Source organism: Gorilla gorilla, chromosome 11, assembly GCF_029281585.2.
Source record: "Gorilla gorilla gorilla isolate KB3781 chromosome 11, NHGRI_mGorGor1-v2.1_pri, whole genome shotgun sequence".
Classification (NCBI taxonomy): domain Eukaryota; kingdom Metazoa; phylum Chordata; class Mammalia; order Primates; family Hominidae; genus Gorilla; species Gorilla gorilla.
In genome coordinates, this window is record NC_073235.2 from 80,992,387 (window position 1) to 81,014,632 (window position 22,246).

A 22,246-nucleotide genomic window follows, 5' to 3' on the forward strand; every position below is an offset into this window, starting at 1 on the left:
ACCCAAATTCTAAGTTTATTAGGCTGTGGAACAGTTTTTCCACAACATCTTGAAGAGCAGAGTTTGGGAAACATTGACCCAGAGGTACCAAAATGCATAAAGGCAAGTTTTATATTTTATAACCTTAGAATAAAAACCCATGGGCCAGTCTATTTTCAAAAGTCCTACTTAAGTAGCAGTCACTGTTTTCTCCTATTACAAGGAAATGACTTTCTCTACCTGAATTTCTCAAAATTACGTTTGGGGCAGAGTAAACAAAACTGAAAATTACTTTTTCTTTCTGGAGCATGATCATAAAACAGTCTTCTTGAATCAGTCACCATGGAGATATCAATTTAACCTGTTATTTTATGGGCTGTTTCTGGTTTAACAACCTCTATGGTTCATCTACATAATCAGCTACTATTGGATAGAGAGAAAAAATCTGTCTTTTCAGAAATTCCATCAGAACACTTACTATAAAGAGGTGCTGTTCCATGTCCGCCACATCTAGGGTGACAGGTTGGATTATGTCCCTCCCTAAGAGATGTTGGACTCATAACCTCAAGTACCTCAGGATGCGAACTTATTTGGTGATAGGCTTTATAGAGGTAATTAAGTTGAAGTGGAGTAACTAGGATGAGCCTCAGTAGTATGACTGGTATCCTAAAATGGAGAAATTTGGACACAGACATGCAGGAAAAATGTGTGAACATGAAGGTAGCCATCTACAGACAAGGAGAGAGGCTTAGGAGAGATTCTTCCCTCAGAGTTCTCAGAAGGAACCAACCCTGCCAACACCCTAATTTTGGACTTCCAACCTCCAGAGCTGTGAGACAATACATTTCTGTTGTGTCTGCCACTCGATTTGTGGTACTTTGTTCCAGCAGTGCTAGAAAATGAATACACTAGTCCCCTCTGATCTGTGGTTTCACTTTCTGCTGTTTCTGTTAGCCATAGTACAGTACAATAAGATATATAGAGACAGAGAGATCACATTCATAAAACTTTTATTATAGTACATTGTTATATTCTATTGTTGTTAATCTCTTACTGTGCCTAATTTGCCTAATTTATAAATTAAACTTTTTCATAGGTATGCGTATTAGTCCATTTTCGCGCTGCTGATAAAGACATACCTGAGACTGTGTCATTTATAAAGAAAAGAGGTTTAATTGACTCACAGTTCCACGTGGCTGGGAAGGCCTCACAATCATGACGAAGGCAAGGAGGAGCAAGTCACATCTTACGTGGTGTCAGGGAAGAGAGAAATGAGAACCAAACAAAAGGGGTTTCCCCTTATAAAACCGTCAGATCTTGTAAGACGTATTCACTACCATGATAACAGTATGGGGGAAACGGCTCCCATGATTCAATTATCTCCTACCGGGTCCCTCTCACAAGGTGGAAATTATGCGAGCTACAATTCAAGATGAGATTTGAGTGGGGACACAGCCAAACCGTATCAGCATGTACGTATAAGAAAAATCATGGCCAGGCGTGGTGGCTCACGCCTGTAATCCCAACACTTTGGGAGGCCGAGGTGGGCAGATCACGAGGTCAGGAGATCGAGACCATCCTGGCTAACAAGGTGAAACTCTGTCTCTACTAAAAACAAAAAATTAGCCTGGCGTGGTGGCAGGAGCCTGTAGTCCCAGCTACTTGGGAGGCTGAGGCCAGAGAATGGCGTGAACCCGGGAGGCGGAGCTTGCAGTGAGCCGAGATTGCGCCACTGCACTCCAGCCTGGGCGACGAGTGAGACTCCGTCTCAAAAAAAAAAAAAAAAAAAAAAAAGGAAAAATCATAGTATTTGTAGGATTCAGTACTATCCACAGTTTCAGGATTCCACTGGGGGATCTTGGGGCAGGTTGCCCAAGAATAAAGGTGGCCTGCTGTACATCTAATGAGTACCAGTGAGACCTAGGCTAGGTCCCCTCTAAAGTGCTGCTTCTCTAGTCCCTAGCTTCAATATTCTGTACGGTGGTCCCTAACAGAATAATGATTGCTGGTATTTATTGGGTGCTCTGCTAAGCGCTGTTCTGAGTTTTACAAGTAGTAACTTGTCTAATCCTCACAATAATACTGTGAGGTTGCTGCTGTTATTCTCATTTTATGGACGAGAATGTCAAAGAACGGAGAAGTTGGGTAACCTGCCCCAGGTGAAGTAAGTTAGTAAACAGCAGGTCCTAGATTTGAGCGGGGCCCTCAGGGTTTTGAATGCAGACATGTAATTGCAACATGATTCGGCTGATCATGTAGCCAGGGTGTGGGGTTTATAAAATAGACGTGAATAAAAAAAAAGGGGCAGGATGACAGTGAAGCTTGCTCATGGGTTTTGTGGAGGGCGTAGATTGGAACCAAAAAGCACGCCTCGGCTTGGTGCTCCCTGTCGCCCTCTGTTGACATGGGGAGAGAAGAGCGGGTCTGACTCGGAAATGACGCCATAATGCTGAGGAGCCACTCCTGGCGTTGCGGAAGGTGGGGTATGGGGCCGGAAGACCCTCCCCCCGCGTCTTCAGAGGAGCGCTGTTTTTGGAGGAGTTAGGGGAAGGAGGCTGCCTGGTAAGCCACGAAAGGGGCTTCTGGCCGTTCTGTTGGAGCGCCTCTGACTGACTTCCCCCATGTGTCCGTGTGGCCACACCGTGCTACTTTCAGAGGCAGTGGGCTTTTCGCTAAGGGATAAAAAGAAGTAAAACCTTGCTTTTAGCGCAGCTCTCCTTCACTGGGCAGATTGCTCTCCCTCCCCACTCTCCCAGGCCCAAATTGGATCTCAGCGCCTGGGAGCTCCAACTTTAGCAAGTGCGAAATCCTGTCTTCGGTTTTGGAATTTTCATCCGCACAGACTATATCAGCCACGGATAGGATATGTGAGAATACCAGCATGTCAAGGCTGGGAATCATCCTTAGGCATCACCTAGCCAGTCCTGCCTCTCATTTTAAGGTAAGAATAGGCATTTAACATTGTAAGATGATGTAGTGGGTTCTGTTGGCATCACTTAGATGCCCAGGGAATGTGTATTCTTCCATCGATTTCTCGATTGTTCACTGTTTGGCTGCGTTAGTCGACGGAGAATTGTCCTGGCCAACAGGCACCCCTCTTCACTTGGGAAGGTTTATTTCCCTCTTCCATCCCTCCTCAGCCCCTCAGCTTATAGCCTGTAGCCATTGACTGGTTGGTAAGGGGGTACAAAATGTCAGCCCCCTTGCTCCTAGATGGAACCAACTCTGTGGTACAATTGAAGCTCCCTGTGAGATCTGGCTGAGGCTTCTGCTGAGACCACATTCGTGCTTAGCTTGCTTCCTCTGCCCTATCTGCTGGCTGCCCCATTCCCTTTTTCCCTGAGAGTAATAATCCCTCAAAGAATTTCTGAGACAAGAATCCCCGTCTCAGGCTCTGCTTTTAGGGAATCTGACTTAAGACGGAAAACTTGCTGAATAAATTAATGAAGACCCAGGATTTTTCTCTGGAGAATGAAAACTGACAGTACATTTGCTTCAGCTTTGGTCACCTGTACCTATATTAAGAAGGTGAATTTAGGCAAATAACATCATAGGCTTATAATTATGATTAGCAAATTGAAGTGGACAAATACAGATATTTTTGGCATTATTTTATTACCAAGTCTAGATCAGTTGTTTAAAAAGCATAGTAGAATGACACTATTTAAAATAGTGTCAATCTTCCGTATACTGTCATTCTACCATGCTTTTAAAACAACTGACCTAGACTTGGTAATAAAATAGTTCTTTAGTTCTGAGGTCCTTTATTTGTTCTGTCTCAATTTGGAGCTGCAGTAGCCAATATGGACTCAGATTCACAACTGATCATTTTCCCTGAAGTTGTCCTTTTCCGTTCACTATGCTCTTTGAGGGACAGTATCTATACCGTGTTAATCATCTTTGTATTGTTCCCTGTGGTGTTTAGCACAAAAGATTGTGAATTGTAGATGTTCAAAATCCATCAAAGATATTGAATCACAGCTGATTCCGAGTTGAATCAGCTCTCCTAAAAATATTTTTCTTGATATATTTAGAAGATAAACTTTTGGGGATAAATATATCCATGAGAACTATATCTAGGCTTTTTAAACAAAATTGCTGAATACATCTAACACGATAATTTAAACATTTGCTTAAAAGAACTTATTAGCATGGGCTGTTTTTTTTTATTTTTTATTTTATTGTTATTATACTTTAAGTTTTAGGGTACATGTGCACAATGTGCAGGTTAGTTACATATGTATACATGTGCCATGCTGGTGTGCTGCACCCATTAACTCGTCATTTAGCATTAGGTATATCTCCTAATGCTATCCCTCCCCCCTCCCCCAACCCCACAACAGTCCCCAGAGTGTGATGTTCCCCTTCCTGTGTCCATGTGTTCTCATTGTTCAGTTCCCACCTATGAGTGAGAATATGCGGTGTTTGGTTTTTTGTTCTTGCGATAGTTTACTGCGAATGATGATTTCCAATTTCATCCATGTCCTTACAAAGGACATGAACTCATCATTTTTTATGGCTGCATAGTATTCCATGGTGTATATGTGCCACATTTTCTTAATCCAGTCTATCATTGTTGGACATTTGGGTTGGTTCCAAGTCTTTGCTATTGTGAATAGAGCTGCAATAAACATACGTGTGCATATATGTTTATAGCAGCATGATTTATAGTCCTTTGGGTATATACCCAGTAATGGGATGGCTGGGTCAAATGGTATTTCTAGTTCTAGATCCCTGAGGAATCTCCACACTGACTTCCACGATGGTTGAACTAGTTTACAGTCCCACCAACAGTGTAAAAGTGTTCCTATTTCTCCACATCTTCTCCAGCACCTGTTGTTTCCTGACTTTTAATGATTGCCATTCTAACTGGTGTGAGATGGTATCTCATAGTGGTTTTGATTTGCATTTCTCTGATGGCCAGTGATGATGAGCATTTTTTCTTGTGTATTTTGGCTGCATAAATGTCTTTTTTTTGAGAAGTGTCTGTTTGTATCCTTTGCCCACTTGTTGATGGGGTTGTTTTTTTCTTACACGTTTGTTTGAGTTCATTGTAGATTCTGGATATTAGCCCTTTGTCAGATGAGTAGATTGCAAAAATTTTCTCCCATTCTGTAGGTTGCCTGTTCATTCTGATGGTAGTTTCTTTTGCTGTGCAGAAGCTCTTTAGTTTAATTAGATCAGCATGGGCTGTTTTGAACTTGAGTTGCCTTATCTATCTATGATCGTTTTTGTGATACACGAAGATGCATACTTCCCCACCCCAGAATTTCACAGAAAACAACCAGCCACACATTTTGAGGTGCAGATAGCTTGCTTTATTTTGTTGTTACTATCTCAAGGAGGTCCAACAATTATAACTAACAATTGAATTTATACTTGCATGAAAAGAACTACATCAAATTGACATTTTGGGCAATTAGTAATATTGTTTAAAATTTAACAACAGCTTTATTTTGTTGTTGCTCTTTACTTTTTGCTGTGGCTCATTGCTTAGGTGCCCAGGTTTTTCAGGTGCAATTAAAATTTAGAACTACCACACAAAGGCATTGGCTGCACTCTGGGACCTCCAAGAGTTGGCACTGCTCTGGCATAGGAATACTTGAATAGCTTGGTTAAATGAAGGGATGGCCAGGAGATGTTACTTTTCCAAGCTATTCAGGCACTCCTTATGTCAGAGACAGTGTAAAATGAGCGAACAAAGTGTTGGCCGTTACACTTTGCTCTGGTAATATTTGTCATGATAATTTTGTGTGACATCATCAGAGAAAATGTAAGACGTTAAAGTGTTGCTTACAGGAGGGTAAATGCAAACATCACCAATGCCTTACATTTCTGATTCAGTAGGTATTGGTGCACATATCAAGTGATATGCACAGCATCATTCTCTTTTAGGTGGACAGGACATCTTCAGTGGGGAATTTCTCAACCCACTGAGGCATACTTAGACATCAACAGTATGTTGAGGCACAAAGATTGATTAAATGTTGAGCAGGGTATTCGTTCCATAAGAAACTTTCTCCTACCAACAGTTAGTTTCAAAACTTACATTGTAAAATGTCATAAAATAAATGGTACAAAACTTTATAACCGTTAATCCGGCTATATACAGTATGTACATGTCACTAGCAAATGTATAATATTCTTAGGTCAACAATTATGAAAAGATTGAAATGAATATTTTTGAACTTTGACTCATTTAGGTTGATACAAAACTACTTTTTTTTCTTTAAATATTTACAGATCAGAAAGATTAGTCCATGTGAAACATTTGCAAAAAGTTAAGAATGAGTGTAGAGTATAAGGGCACAGGCCCTCTTAAATGGATCGAATATGTATATTCACAGTGGCAGAGTCAGATCCAAATTCATTCCCTAAACTCAGGGTATAAAGTCCACCATCTTGTTTCTGTACGTCCATGATGATCAGGGTTGTCAGGTCATCTGTGTTTTCAATGTGGAACCTCCCCTGTTCTTGACTGTGGATTTTTCTTCCACCACAGGACCATGTTACTTCTGGGGTAGGCTCACCCGTGAAAGCACAGGCTACTGTTAGAACTTTGCCTTCATCAATGCTGATATCAGATGGAAGAGCTTCAATTTTAGGCGGAATTCCTTTATGGAACAATGACAAAAAAAAGTCTTAGAATCACTGAAAAAAATAAAGATTTGCTTTCTACTGAATTGTGTGTACTAAAGACTACACCATGTTACTTGGCTTGTCTACCTCTACCAGTAATTTTATTGCTCACCTCTTATGCCTGCTTTAAGCATTTTACTAGTTGAGCTTTCCAGTTGTGTCATATTAGATTTTCCCATAAAGCTGCTGGAACTCATTTCTACAAAGGACTCTTGCATGGAGGACATGCTTTGGGCAGACATGCTTGCAAATTTCATCTCAGTCATGCTGCTAGCACTGCTGCTGCTGAAACTGCTGAAGGAGGCCTCCTGCTTGGAGGCAGACATTTGGACTGACTGAGACGAGAAGCTTCCTTGCAAGCTTGTGTCACCACTTGTTCTCAATACTACCTCTCTGGAAGGTTCTTCAACTAGAGCTGTGGAGCATAGCAGATACACAGTGAACATCAATGACATCTGGTTAATTGATGACATATGACGCTGACTTACAGAAATGGAAACTTCAACACACACACAGCAGCATAACCCAAACAATTTGCTGTTGAAGCATAAGCAAATACATATATACATACATTTGTCAAGAGCTAGCTCAATGTCTCCAAAACATGAATCCTTATATTTCTATCATTACATTACATGCAGGTGCTAGGAATCACTAGGAGAAAAATGATTAGTCATATAGAAAGTAATTGACATATTGTGCATCCTGCAAATAAATGTTAGACGGCAGTTGGTAGCTTTACTTTGAAATGTAATCTATCCAAGTTTCTGTGTAGCTATAAAGAAAGTTTGACTACAAGAATGAATTCACATCAGTTGGCCGTCCCTCTTTCACATGGAATTTAATAAGGCTTCTTAGAGTTTTCTGTGCTTGAAAGAGAGGCAAAAAAACGATCTAAAGGCCTTAAACATGTAAGGAAGAAGGGTGAGGAGATACTTACGAAGGACCATTAAGGAAGCTGTAGCTGAACACTGGCCACGGAAATTTTTGGCCTTAATTGTGTACTTTCCACTGTCGCTGACTGATGCATTTCGGATTTCAAGGGAGTATACATTTCTGGAGCGACTTATGCTGACATTTGAAGAAATAGAAATCTAAGACAAAGGAAAAAGAAAAGAAATGTTGAAGTTCTTCAGATGTGGAAGACATGGTATTTTAGTTTTTCTTCAATAATATATTCATAATTAAACTTACTGGCAGGTTGTTTTTAAACCATTCGATTTCAGGGGATGGCTCGCCACTGATTTCACAAGTAAAGAGAACATTTTGTCCTTCATTAATATTTTGAGATCTAGGCTGTGAGATGAAGGCTGGAGCATCTGAGAGTTCTTTGCTCAGTGTCAAATCATACTGACACTTGACGATTCCTTCCTTGGTTTTGCCTATGCAGGTGAGGATTCCTTCATCTCTGTGACTGGCTTGCTTGATGGTTAGGGTCTGATCGCTGCCTGAGACACCATATCGGTACTCCTCAGAGTTGGTAAGCTCTACGCCATTCAGTACCCATTTCACATCAGTGGCACCAGCAATGTTGGCTTTTAAAACCAGTCTTTGACCTTCGTTTATGCTCATCTGAGTAGAAAATGCTTTAATCTCAGCATGAGTTCTGACTTCTTCTGATGCCTGTGATGTTTTAGTGATTTCCTCACGGACAATGGATTTTTCCAGGGAGCTTGCTGCTGATTTCTTGACTTCTTCAGAAATCAGAACCTTTGAAGCTTCCTCTTTAAGGGCTAACTTTGCTTGAGATTTTGCCTCTGACATCTTAATTTCTTCAGACCTTAGGGCTTTTTGGGAAATTTCCTCTTGGACAACAGCTTTCTTCTGAGGTGTAATTTCAGAAGTCTTTTGTGTAGAGACTTTCTGTGCCTCAGTATCTTTTATAGCTAAAAAAGAAACCTCTGTAAGGCAAACTTAATTAGAAAGAGACCCCCACCTTTTACTCTTCTAGATTCTGCATGTGAAAAACATAAAAAGAAAAAAAGTCAACTTCTTCATGCAATGTAGGTAATACCTAATACTTTCTCAGTTCCACTTTTGGAAAATTATCATGTGTGACTTTTGAGATCACTGTAATGATTCCTTAAACTAAACTGAGCCAAAGATGATTCATATGACTTAAGGAAAAAAGTCTTGAAAAGAATAGTCAACGGATTTAGGAGATAAGTGGATTTGGGTGATTTTGAGTAACCAAAACATTAAATTATCTTTCAGAAGATTGAAATGAAAGCAAACTAATTTTAATTGGTAAAATAGAAATAGTTCTTTAATTAACTTTGCACTGCTTTGGAAAATTAGCAACTGTGAAGTTTTAGGCAAGTAGTGCCATTTTGTATATTCACTGACTTTATTCTTAAATATTCCTGGGAGCAGGGGCTGACACTATGGAATCTTATATAATACCACATATAACTAGGTACTTAATAACTGCTTTTTATGCTCATAGAAAAGCATATGCTAACTTCAAATGTATGTTTCTACTTTGGTGTACAAATTGTATTCTGGAATTAGGAAAATAATTTTATTTTAATACTTTCTTGTATGTGTATATAAGGGGGGATGTTTGAAAATATTTCCCTAATATTATCTTCTGAAAAAATGTGGGTAAAAACAAAAGCCAACCTACCTTTTATTGTTAATTTGCAGCTAGAGGACACAGATCCAGCTGAATTTTTTACTGTACAAGTATAAAGTCCACTGTCGGAAGTATCAGTCTTAGGAATTTCTAAGAAGAACCCTCCCTTGTCTTCAGAGAGTTTATATTTACCTCCTTGTGTAATGGCCTGTAGAATGCAAATGATTTGCGTTTTAAAAAGTGATTTCATTTTAAGCTTTTTTTGGGAAGCTGAATTTAGAAGATAAAATATTTTAGAAGATAAAAGAAAGAGACATTTAAGAACTGGTTACCTTTCCATCTTTTGTCCAGATGACAGTTGGCCGGGGTTCTCCAGTAGCCTTAACTGCAAATTTAGCAACACTGTCTGAAGAAACAGTTGTATCCTGCAACCCAGTAACAATTACTGGTTTTGAGGAAATTGGTTCAGGAGCTTTTGGTTCAGTTTTTCTGGTTTCTGTTGACTCAGTGGTTTTCTGATCTGATTTCTTAGTTTCTGATATTTTTGATACCTTCTCATGGATACTCTTAAAGGCTTGCCCCATAAATTGTAAGTTGGTTTTAGACGTTCCACCTTCACCAGAAATCTCACAAACATATTCTCCTTGATCAGATTCAGTGAGGTTATTGATTTTGAGCTCATAGGTACCATCTGCTGAATAATGAAACTGGAAATGCCCATTTTCCTTCAGTTTCTTGCCATCTTTATACCAGGTGACCTCTTTTGCCCTTAATACACTGCTTTCAACCACACAGGTCAGTTTTGCAATCTCTTTAGAAGCTTCTGCTTTCAGGAACTGAGTAATCTTTGGTGGGGCAGAGACTGGGAGGTGCTGAACTTTCTCTGTTGGTGTTGGTTTTGTCTCTGTGGGTGATACGGCTTTCGGGTGAGAAGGTTCTGGAGATTTCACTTGTTTTGGAGACTTAACTGCTTCTGGGGATTTCACCCGAGGCTCTGGGGATTTGACTCTTGGTGGTGATGTCACAGCCTTTTCAGTTACCCTGGCCTTTTGAATAGTCAGAGTGAACTCTGCTTCTTGTTTCCCTTCACTGTTTTCTACCACCACGCTGTAATTGCCCTCATCGGAAGCCTGGACTGAAGAGATCTCAAAGGTTGATTTGTACTTTGTGGTGGTCACTTGGTGGCGGGCAGAAGTACTTAGCACTTGTCCTTTACGCAGCCAGGTCACAGTTGGTACCGGCTCACCATCGGTGTCACAAGAAAACCTTGCAGACTCGCCCTCGTAGACGGTCATGGACCGTGGCTTTGTTAGAATTCTTGCCGCCAAAGTCATCTTGATCTTTCTGGTTGTGGATTTTTCTTCCAGCGACTTTTCTTCTAATGCAGCACTTTTCATTTCTGCAGATGCAGAGTGTTCATATGAGGAGAGACTTTCCCTTGTCTCCGTCATCTGTGATTTCACTTCCCTGACAGAAGACGAAGCTTCCATCTCAGATGTTTTCTTAAATGATGAAACAGCATACGCCTCTGTTCTTGTCAGCTCAGGGAAAACAGATCTGGGAACCTCTTCGTCTCTGCGTCGGGAAGCATAGGTGGTATAATCCCCTCCTGTCACGTCCAACGTTGCATAGTCAGAAGCTTCGCCCTTGTAGTTGGTGCACACAGCACGGTAGGTTCCACTGTCATCAGTATGACAGTCCAGAATTTCCAGGGTGAGGACTCCACTCGTGTTGGTGTAATGAATCTTACTGCTTTCTTGGAGTTCCACACCATTGTGGTACCATTTAACCTCGGCAGTTGGCTTAGACTGAACATTTAAAATAAAACGTGTATTTTGGCCACATGGTACCCTGTGCGAGCGCATTCTCAATGTGATTCGAGGGGCATGGTCCAGTGTGAAAGGCTGCTGACTCAAAACTTCATACTTCCTTTCTGATGTCTTCTGAGTTTTTAAAGCAGCTTTCATGGACTCATACCTGGAAAAGATATCAAATCTTGCAGACCTCTCAAATCTCGAGAGTGATCTCTCACTAGACACAGGGCTGGGGGATCGTGGGCGAGTTCTCTCTGGAGTAGGTGACCTTCTTTCTGTGTCATCTTCGTATTCCTCAGCCGGTTGTGGACGTGACCGGATCAGCTCAGACACTGGCCTCATTAACTCAATATAAGTTGGAGACAGGGAGCGCCGTCGTCTCAGTAGTCTAGACGCAGATGAGGATGATTCTCTTTGAGCATGTTTTGAGATTTCGTATTCTTCCTCAATTTCTGTTATTTCTGTCACTTCTCTTTGTCGCCTTGATTTCTTTCTAGACTTTTCCTCCTTTGACATGAAGTCAAGTTCGCTTTTGTATTCTGAGAGACGCTGGGTGGTCGTAACTGGGCGAAGCAACTCTTCATCCTCCTTCTCAGCCATGATTCTTTGCCGTTGCTTTGGCTGTCTGTACGCAGCCTGGGCATGCCGTTCCCTCAGTTCTGCATAACTTGTACTAGCTTCAGCCTTCGTTGGGATGTGATAGGTTGAATACCTGAAGTCTTTTCTTGTTTCCTCCACCTTGACATGAGCTTGTGGTGAAGAGTAACGTAGGCTAGAAAGCTCAAAGTGTGGAGGGCTTCGGCTTGGGGGTGAAGCTGAAAAACCTAACTCAAGCTCTTCTTCAAGACGCAGCCTCTCTTCCTCTGTTCTTTTCATTGCTAAGTAGTCATCAATGGGGAGGAGTAATTCTTCATCAGAGATGTCCCCAAGAGAACGTCTTCTAGGTCGGTAGTAAAAGTCATAATCAGGAGAAGGTGTACGCCGGCGGGCTGGTCTCACTATCTCAAGATCATCTTGGGACAGTTTAGGTATACGCCATTTAGGTCTGTATTGATCTGTAATGCGTGGTAGAGGCATCACATAGAACTGTTCCCATCTTGAAAGGCGGATGCGCTTGGGTCGTTTCTGTACAACTCTGTCAAGTTTCCCAGGCATTTCATACTGATCACGTATCTTTTTATACCACTTCATGTCAGACATGGGCACGAACTGCTTGATGCGTTGGTCTTCTTCTATGGTAGTCTGCTTATACTTGCGTGGCTCTGGTACATCATAAGGCATCCGGAGTTTTCTCTCCTCCTTCTTTTCTTCTGTCTCAAGTCTGAATTCCCCTTTTACAGTCTTGGTGCTTACAGCTGGTTTATAAAGGACAGCAGCTTCTCTCAGAGCCTCTTTAGCTACATGTGTCAGTGGTACACTTTCAGTTCCAGAAAGAATTTCAGCCATTCTGAGGGTTTTGTCAATTTGTTTTTGTACGTGTCGCTCATGCTCCTCCTTACTCTTGAATTCCTGTTTCTTGTACCTCAGGCGTTCCACTTGTAGGTGAGCCTGGCAGCTGGTGGACCCAGCTGTGTTAGTGGCTGTGACTCTATAGTAACCCGTGTCTTCAGGCAAAGTGTCCCTGATGTGCAGAGCATAATAATCCAAGCCTTCATGGATAATTTCAATGTTAGGCCCGAGGGACAGTGGCTGACCATCTTTCTCCCATTTTAATGTTGGTGGGGGGATGCCAGACACTCTGATCTCAAAGCAGACACTTTGGCCTTCTTGGCATTCTGCATTTGCCAGTAACCTTTTGAACATGGGTCTTAAGGTACTATCTGTTGGAGGTGGGTGTAGGGTTACTGTCAGCTTTGCTTTACAGCTGTCTTCACCATATTTGTTCCTTGCCACAACAGTATATTCAGCGTCATCATCTGTAGTGACACTGTTGATTGTTAATTGGTAAAGACCCTTGTCTGACTCAAATGTGTACTTCTTGTCATCGTCACCTGGTTTGATTTTCTGACCTGATTTATACCATGTTACACGAGGCTCTGGGTGGACAGTTATAGTTACTCCAAACCGGACATTTTCACCTACATAAGCTGTCTTATTATAGAGAGGCAGGGTAAATTCTGGTGGCCTTTCCAGGAGTCTCATTGTGTCTGTTCTGCGCTTAATTTTCTTCATGGTTCTACGGCAGTAATAGTCATAGACTTCTCTCACACCTTTAACAAATAGCTCTGCATAAGAACTGTCTTCACCATAGTCATTGACTACTTTGCATCTGTAGGTACCATCATCAAATTTGGTAATGTCTTTGACATAGAGGATGGCCACTCCATCTTCATAGGTGATTTCGTATTTCTCACTGTTCTCCAGCTGTCGGACGCCAAAGTACCAAGTCACTTGGGTAGACTGATCATAATTTTCAATTTTGCATACGTATTTGACATGTCCTCCTTCTTCACCATTTGCATGCATTATCTGCCCAGAAACTGGGCCAATTTCAATGGATGCCACTTTAACTTTAGCAACACTCACTCCCTTCTGAGATCGAATTGCACCACCACAGGAGATCCGGGCTGCTGACACAACCATGTTGAGGTCTTTCTTGATCAGGGTGTGGTAATAACGCCGGTGTTTTAATGTTCTGATAACTTTAGTACTGACTCTTTCTATCTTCTGCTTCAACCATGGGTGCTGGAGAGCCTCCGATGCTGTCATGCGAGATTTCCTCTCTTTCACTAACAACCGGTCAACAAAATCCATGGCTTCAATGCTAATCTCTTTGAATGCTTCTTCATCGAAAGTATATTCAGCATTCATGATATTCTCAATGATCTGTTGGTTAGTTTCAGCCAGGAATGGGTTGATACCACTCAATAGCACATATACCAGTGTTCCAAGTGACCACATGTCTGTGGCTGTGCTGACAACATCATGCTGGTGGACTTCAGGTGCATAGTATTCTGGGGCAGTGAATAGAAGCCTGAAGTTGTCCCCTGGTTTCAGCTGACGGGCTTGACCAAATTCTATGATTTTAATGGTAGAGCTTCTTCTGGTTTGGTAAATGATACTTTCTGGTCTAATGTCAAAGTGTCCAATATTATGACTGTGTAAAAACTGAAGTGCTTCACAGACCTGGTGAACATAACTTACAATTTCTCTTTCATTAAGTTCAAAAGCACTTGTGTTAATGCGCTCAAATATGTCAAGTCCTGATATAAACTCAAAGATCATAACTAATTCTTCCATGCTTTCAAATGATTCATGGAGGTGTAAGATGTTTCTATGCCTAGCAATATTCAGAATGGAAATTTCCTTCTTTACCAAAACCTGATCAGTCCCTTTGACTTTAACAAATTTGGCCATGTATGTCTTCTTTGAGGATGTTTCAACACAACGATGGACAATTCCAAACTCACCACGCCCAAGATCTTCAGCAATCATATATTTCTCATAGAGTTCCTTGGTTGAAGAGTGAGATGCTTTAGTCATGGAGACTTCCCTGGTTTCATCTACCTCTTCATCATAGTTCATAGCTCTGGTCTTATCTTCTTTGGTTATGGTTGGTTCTGAAGGCTCTGAAGGCTTGCTCAGACCAAATTTATTTTCAGCTATTACCCGGAACTGGTAACTTGTTTTTCCAAATAAGTTGATCACGGTATAACGTGTTTCTCGGGCCTGTCCTACACGGAGCCATCTTTCTGCAGTAGTTGCACATTTTTCAACAATGTAGTTGGTGATTTTGCTGCCACCATCAGAGGCTGGCTCAGTCCATGTTAAGTTGACAGAATCTCGTGAGACATCACTAACTTTGACTCCTCTGGGTGGGTCAGGAACATCAGCCACATCCAGTTCAACTGTCTTCTGATCAATTCCAAATCTGTTTTTAGCACAGACCACATAGAAACCAGCATCTTTTCTCTCTACCCCATTGGGGAAAACAAGTGATGTGAAGGATCTTGTGACAATAACTTGGTAGTGGCCATTATTGTCAATGAGATCTTGTCCTTTCTGCCAGGTGATCACAGGATCTGGTTTGCCACTGAAAGGAATCTTGATGCTGACCACTTCACCTCGGAGAGCATGAACTGCTCCCATGCCTTCAAGAGTTTTAGGTAAGTGTATCTTAGCTGGAACTGTATCAGAAAAAAAAAAGAATATAATTTAGCAACATCTAACAGTATGTGTTTAAGTGCAATAGCCTCCACCCCCAAGTTAATAACTCATTTAGCCTCAAATTGATGATGATTTATTTATTTTTACCTTCCACTTCCAAGGAGGCAGTGCCAGACACAGATCCCCCTTGGTTGGTAGCTCTGACTTGGTAAACTGTGGCATCATCATCTGTGACACTTGCAATGATGAGCTGGTGGTAGCCACCCTTAAATTCTTGAATCCTATATTTTAATCCATCTGCAATGATTTCTTTGCCTTGTCTGTACCATTTCACGATAGGTTTTGGATGACCAGTCACTTTGCAGACCAAGGTAGCATTGCTCTGATATCTGACATTTAGATTTCTCAGTTCCTCTTTAAAGTGTGGTGCCTGAATTGGGACATCAGATTTGGGAGTGATGGGTTCTGATATTTCACTCCATTCACTTTCCCCACCTAGATTTTCACATTTCACACGAAACTCATATTCAAGACCTTCAATAAGGTTTTTCACTGAAAAGACAGTTTCTCGAATTTCTTCTGTTGTCACAGAAATCCATTTATTCTGCTTCTTCTCACGCTTCTCAAGGTAGTAATTTCTAATCTTTGCACCTCCATCACTGGCAGGTGGCTTCCAGGCCACAACACAAGAATCTTTTGTGACAGCAGTAATAGTTGGTTTGCCAGGAGCACCTGGCTTTTCTATTTTAAAAAAAAAAGATTTGAGTCATGAGATGAAACAGGCAGCTTTATTAAAGCTTATTTTTTAAAAAAGAATGTTATATGAGTCCAAAATTTTATTAAAAAATAGCTATTCCAGAAAAATGAAATTGGTTACTTTATACTAAGACATATCAAAAACCAAAGTTCTATTTTTAAAATGGGGTTAGGATATATATTTCTCCTTTTAGATATGCAAACATTCAATTAAAGTGAAAGAAAAGGCACTTGTACTTTATCTGAATCTTTGCTATTTCCTTTCAAAATTTCTTTCTGTTTAAAAGAGTTTTATGCAAAGATGGAACTTTACCATAGGAAGATACAGAAATCAAGTTGTACTCACCAAATGGACTCTTAATGATCACAACTGAGGACACTTCTAGAGGGTCACTGATGCCGAAAGTGTTCTGAGCTGAAACCCGGAAGTAATAGCCAGCATTTTCTGTGAGGTTCACAATTCTACAGGTTGTCACTGAGATGGCTGAAGACACCAATTGCCATTCAGCCCCCTCCTTGGCCTCACATTTTTCCACCACATAGTTGGTGATCCAGGAGCCTCCGTCATCTGCGGGTGGTTTCCAGCTGATCACTGCGGAGTTCTTCAATAGAGCTTCGATCACAATTGGTCCTGTAGGTTTGTCTGGTTTATCTGTTGGGGGAAAATACAATTGTGGTGGTTTTCATAGTGTGTTTTTGAGATTTTTTTTTTCTTTAAAAATAAAAAGCACTGAAAATAAAAATAAAATACCTTGTATTTCCACATCAAGGATGGCATCAACTGTTCCAAAAACATTGCTGAGCTGGACTTTGTATTTCCCAGCATGAGTCTTACGTTGGACATTCTTCATGACAAGATGAGTATAGTGCTCAGTGTTTTCAATAGTAATGTTTTCTGAGTTTTGCAAAAGTTTCTGACCATGGAACCAAGTCATGGCAGGTACTGGACGACCAATGTACATAACATGAAGCCGAAGTGTCGAACCCACAGCTCCATAATATTTCTCTTTCAGTGGGTAACCAGGATGGAACTGCGGTGTTGCTTGCAGGAGAAGCTTACTACTGGTTTCTACTTCTCCAACCTCATTGGTGGCTATGCAGGTATAAACACCTTCATCTTCCTGTTCCTCTGTCATTACTGTAAGAGTGTGTGTGCGTCCATCTGAAGACATTTTGTATTTCCGGCTTTGTATGAGCTCTTTACCAAATCTGTACCATTTAATGTCAGGAAGAGGCCTTCCAACAATCTGGCATGAGAGTTGAGCAGCTTCACCCAATTTTGTGGTAACATCCTTCATTTCTTTGCGTATTCCTGGGGCCTCTCCAGCTGAACAATATGAAAGATAATATTAAGTGACTGTTAATACTCAATCTGTAATCCTTTGTCCTTGTATATCAGGAATGAATTTACCTTATTTACTGACACATACCATGATTTACATATTAGCCTAATTCTTAAAAACTCTTTGAAGTGATTTTCCTAGGATCATATGGTAAATAGGGATTCAATGAGCACATCGTCACATTTTATGTAGTTTTTTTTCTCTTTATGATTGGAAGGGGATTAATAATGTATAGGCTTTTAAGGGACTATACATTCTCTCTATAATTCTGTAGTATTCTTGCCCTTACTTAGGTTCATTGAAGTGGCATACAATTGTTGACCTTTCAAATCTTGTTGGGAAATATTTTTAAAAAGAAACCATTGCATTAGAGGGAATTGCTCAAGGAAAGTGCTCAGTTCACTCCATCTAACATCTGCTGAGGTTATGTGCTTGGAATGGTTTCCTATAGAACTTGTCATATTTCCTGTGTGTGTACTTGCTTTTCTTTCTTAACATTTGCTCTCCAATAAAGCTTTCCAGGGTTCTACTTAGTATAGAGGGGGAATTAGCCTTAACTTGTTTAGTTTGTAAATCATAAGTAGAGAACCAAAGGCTACTTACATGTGAGTTTAGTCTTTATAGACATAGCAGTTCTGCGAGGTCTGCTCAGCCCAGTCTCATTCTCAGCAAAAACCCTGAATTCATACTCAGTAGCTTCCAGCAAACCTCCTATTGTGAATTGCTTGTCCTTAATACGTTCCTTATTGCTCTTCTTCCAGGCACTGTCTCCAGACTGTCTATATTCAACCCAGTATCCAAGAATTTCTTTACCACCATCACATTCAGGTTTCTCCCACTGTAGAGTGACACTATCTTTGGATATTGAAAGAATCTCAAGTTCTCCTGGTTGGCTTGGTTTATCTGAAATATTTTAAAATAATGAAAAGGGAGTCAGCTTTACTAGTGAAATAAAAGGACCAAACATGGCTTGCTTCTTTAATTTAACCCCTTCTTCTGAATTCCTTACCAAATGGATCTTTGCAAACAACTGGTTCAGAAGCAGGGCTGGTCTCACTCAGGCCAACATCATTCTGTGCGATGATGCGGAACTGATACTCAGCATCGGGAACAAGCCCTGTGACAGTGTACATTGTGGTGGTGATCTGAGTCTTGTTGTGTCTGACCCACTTGTCAGTGGATGTCTCTTTGCGTTCAATGTAGTAGCCTGTGACTCTAGAACCACCATCATCTTTGGGCCGGGACCAGGACAAGCTAACAGAACTCTTGGTTACATCGAGTACTTCTGGAGGATTGCTTGGAGGTTCTGGAGGATCTGTAAATATAAGTGGAAAGCACACATGTATTAGAATACAGTCCCAAGTATTATAAGCCAATGACTTTCATTTAAAAACAGAAAAGTGCTGAAATAATGTTTATAATTTTGTGGTTGAAAGGGCACTTACTCAGTGGTGTTTTTGGTATGACTGGTTCCTCAGATTTCAAGGGTTTGCTTATGCCAAACTGGTTTTCTGCTGAAACACGGAAATGGTATTCTACATTCTCTTTGAGGCCTTTTACCACCAGAGATGTACCTCGGACTCTGGAATCAATGGTATACCAGGCGGCTTTAGGCACTTCTCGTCTCTCGAGGACGTAGCCTAAGATGTCAGCACCACCATCATCAGCAGGAGGTCTCCAGCTGACCCTCACAGAGCGGGCTTGGATGTCATCATATTCCAGTGGCCCTTCTGGACTGTTGGGACTTCCTATCACCCTGACCTTGATGTAGACAGCCTTCTTGCCACATTTATTTTCCAGAACCAGGTCATAAGTGCCAGAATCACCCCTGTCTGCTTCTTTGATGACAAGCTCAGTGTGTGTTTCAGATGTTGCAATCATGGCACGCTTACTAATATCCTGGCCTTCCTTGGTCCATTTACATATTGGGAATGGTTTTCCTTTGATTGGTATGGTAAGTCTGATGACTCCACCTTGCCTTACAAAGATACCTTCTTGGTATCTTTCATCAAGTTCATAATCAGGATATTCTGGAAAAAAAGGTAGGGTTTCAATTTAGCATTTGGGGTAGGGGGACTAAGAAATAAGTCTATGGCAATTATTGCAGAAAGCAAATGATCATATGTCTCACCAAGCATTTCAGTGACTTTGACTGTTCCTGGTACCTCAGCAGGCTCACCAGGTCCACCAGCATTACAAGCTAGGACGCGGAACCTGTATTCTGCACCCTGAGGTAGGTGTGTTAGAGTATACTCTCGAATCTTGGTTGGAGTGGTGTTACACTTGGTCCATTCATGTTGATCTACTTTTTGCATTTCAATCAAGTAGCCTGTGACTTTAGATCCTCCTTCATCTTCTGGAACACTCCAGGCCAGGGAGACTGATGTCCTTGTTGTATCAGTAACTCTTGGGTTTTGTGGCTTTCCTGGAGGAGCTGGGAATAAGAATAAGAATATACTGGTTAAAGTTGCTGCAAAGTTGAAAATTAGCTGTGCCACCTAACAAATTCAATGAGTTGTTGAAACGGACTGTTAACATTAGCGTGTTTTTTTGTCTTGTGAAAATTTTATTCATGGCTGGGTGTGGTGGCTCATGCCTGTAATCACAGCAGGTTGGGAGGCCGAGGTGGGCAGATACTTGAGGTCAGGAGTTAGTTCAAGACCAGCCTGGCCAACATGGTGAAACCGCGTCTCTACTAAAAACATAAAAATTAGCCATGCGTGGTGGCAGGCACCTGTAATCCCAGCTACTCAGGAGGCTGAGGCAGAAGAATTGCTTGAACCTGGGAGACAGAGGTTGCAGTGAGCCAAGATCATGCCACTGCACTCTAGCCTGGGTGACAGAGTGAGACTCTGCCTCAAAAAAAAAAAAAAAACACAAAAAAACGAAAGAAAAAAGAAAATTTTATTCATTTTATCAGTTAAAAATACTTAACATTTTTTCACTTTCCTTTCTCTTAAATGTGCTTCATTTGTAATCACTATTATTATCTTACATTTATCAGCAGTTTTTAAAGTGCTTCCAGAAATATTAACTTGTTTTAAAATTTTAAGTGTGATAGAAAGCATGTATTATGAATCTCATCTTAAAGAAGTGGAAATTAACTCCAGAGAAGAATATTAAAAATTATTTGCCAGAAATTGCTAGTGGCTGGGGTGGGGAAGGGACTGATTACAAACGGACACAAGGGAACTTTACGGGGTAATAAAAATATTCCACATTTTGATTGTGGTGGTGATTACAAAACAGTACATTTTTCAAAAGTCATAGAACTATATATTTCAAAAAGGTGAATTTTCCCACATATAAATTGTAACTCAATCAACTTGACTGATACAAAATGTACTTACCAATCGGATCCATGGCAACGATGGGTTTGGAAGGACGACTTGGTTTCCCAGACCCTCTTGCATTAATGGCTGTGACACGGTGTTCGTATTCTAAGCCTTCAATAAGGCCAGTGGAGCGGTACCGTGTCATTGTCACAGGTACTTTATTTACACGGACCCATCGATCTGCTCTCACTTCTTTGCGCTCCACAATATATCCAGTCACTTGGGAGCCACCGTCATCCTCTGGTGGGTACCAAGTAAGTGTCATGCCATCACGGGAAACATCAAATATCTGTAATGTTTCTGGGGGTCCAGGAATACCTGCAGCAAGACAGAGGTTAACACGATATGGCAATATGAATAAGTTAAAACAATGACTCATATATTTGTGTTTTCCTTAGGTTTTGGTTGGTATTTTAAAAGATACATAAGACACATGACTATTTTTCCAATAGTTTCACTTTTGTACTATTTGTAAATTTTAATTTAAATCATTTAATTATTTAATTATTTTTATTAAAAATTTTTGACTTTTAGCTTCAGGGGTAAATGTGCAGGTTTGTTACATGGGTATATTGCATGATGCTGAGGTTTAATTTTGTACTTTCCTTGCTGTTCCTCATTTTCTTCAATTCTACATTTATTAAGCATGCACTCTGTATTTTTTCTCACTATAACATTGCCAGTCCTCCTTCCTTTCCTCTCTTCCTCCTTCCCTTCTCTCTTTTCTTCCTTCCATTCCTTTCTTCCTAACTCCCTCCTCTTCTCTTTCATAAGAGTGAAGATATTAAAAAAAAAATCAAGCCTAAGTGTGTTGAAAACCTCTGAGAAAAGGAGGTTTAGAAACCTGAGAAAAGGAGGTTTAGAAACCTTAGAAAGACCACAGGGTTAATTTTGTGACCTATTTTTATTTACATTAGGGCATATTAAAAACAAATTCTTTTTTGTTAACATTCAGAATCAGAGGTGGGGAGAGTGGTGGAAGGGCCTGTGGACTTACGGATGCTGCTGCGACACTCTATGACCTCAGACTGCAAGTAAGAGCCAATCCCGAAGCGGTTTGTTGCAGCCACACGGAACACATACTCATTTCCTTCGGTGAGTCTGGTAAACTTAAACGTGGACCTAGTCACTGATTCAGAAACGGGCAGCCATCCTGGACGATGAGCGTCACGTTGTTCTACCACATAACCACTCAGTGGAGCACCACCGTCCAATTCAGGTGGTTCCCAGGAAATGGTAATTGATGTAGCATCAATTTCATCAATCTTAATAGGTCCTGTTGGTGGACCAGGCTTGTCTATGAAAGAGAAGAAATACAGGAAATTAATTTTTACTTCAAATCAAAATTGGGTGACTGAACATCAACTTGCTTGTATCTTTGTCACACATCCTTACCAAGAATGATAACTTTAATGGTTTCTGAAGTAGTTCCGGTAACATTCTTCAATTCAAGTGTGTATTCTCCAGTATCTCTGATAGTGGTTTCACGGATGGTTAATTTAGCTACTTTAGTGTGAGTTTCAACTGTGACACGCTCTGATTCTCTCAGTTTAGAACCAGCAAAGAACCAGGAAGCAGCAGGAGGTGGACGGCCAGCAATAGGTATCACCAGCTCTACTGGTCTGCCAGCTGGGACATGGATGGTCTTCTGAGGCATTGTAGAAAGATCGATTGTTGGCAACACTATGGGAAAGAAAT

At 40.9% G+C, this 22,246-nt stretch overlaps 1 protein-coding gene and 1 long non-coding RNA gene across 2 annotated transcripts in view; one reads left to right on the top strand and one right to left on the bottom strand.

Moving 5' to 3' along the window:
• The first annotated feature begins 2,375 nt into the window (after positions 1–2,375).
• Positions 2,376–18,181, top strand: LOC134756661 (uncharacterized). Its single transcript, XR_010129638.1, has 2 exons — positions 2,376–2,920; positions 15,017–18,181. It is a non-coding gene; the product is annotated as an uncharacterized lncRNA (long non-coding RNA).
• Positions 5,275–22,246, bottom strand: part of TTN (titin) — a 281,502-nt gene continuing 264,530 nt past the window's right edge. The window contains exons 327-342 of the mRNA XM_063695029.1: positions 21,944–22,231; positions 21,546–21,845; positions 20,564–20,866; positions 19,345–19,647; positions 18,659–19,243; positions 18,223–18,528; positions 17,817–18,116; positions 16,622–17,197; positions 16,217–16,522; positions 15,262–15,855; positions 9,526–15,134; positions 9,245–9,401; positions 7,813–8,504; positions 7,559–7,712; positions 6,731–7,033; positions 5,275–6,593 (exon numbers count right to left, since the gene is read on the bottom strand). Coding sequence (XP_063551099.1) covers positions 6,298–6,593; positions 6,731–7,033; positions 7,559–7,712; positions 7,813–8,504; positions 9,245–9,401; positions 9,526–15,134; positions 15,262–15,855; positions 16,217–16,522; positions 16,622–17,197; positions 17,817–18,116; positions 18,223–18,528; positions 18,659–19,243; positions 19,345–19,647; positions 20,564–20,866; positions 21,546–21,845; positions 21,944–22,231 — 11,072 coding nt within the window. The 3' untranslated portion in view covers positions 5,275–6,297. The remainder of the gene's footprint in view (positions 6,594–6,730; positions 7,034–7,558; positions 7,713–7,812; positions 8,505–9,244; positions 9,402–9,525; positions 15,135–15,261; positions 15,856–16,216; positions 16,523–16,621; positions 17,198–17,816; positions 18,117–18,222; positions 18,529–18,658; positions 19,244–19,344; positions 19,648–20,563; positions 20,867–21,545; positions 21,846–21,943; positions 22,232–22,246) is intronic.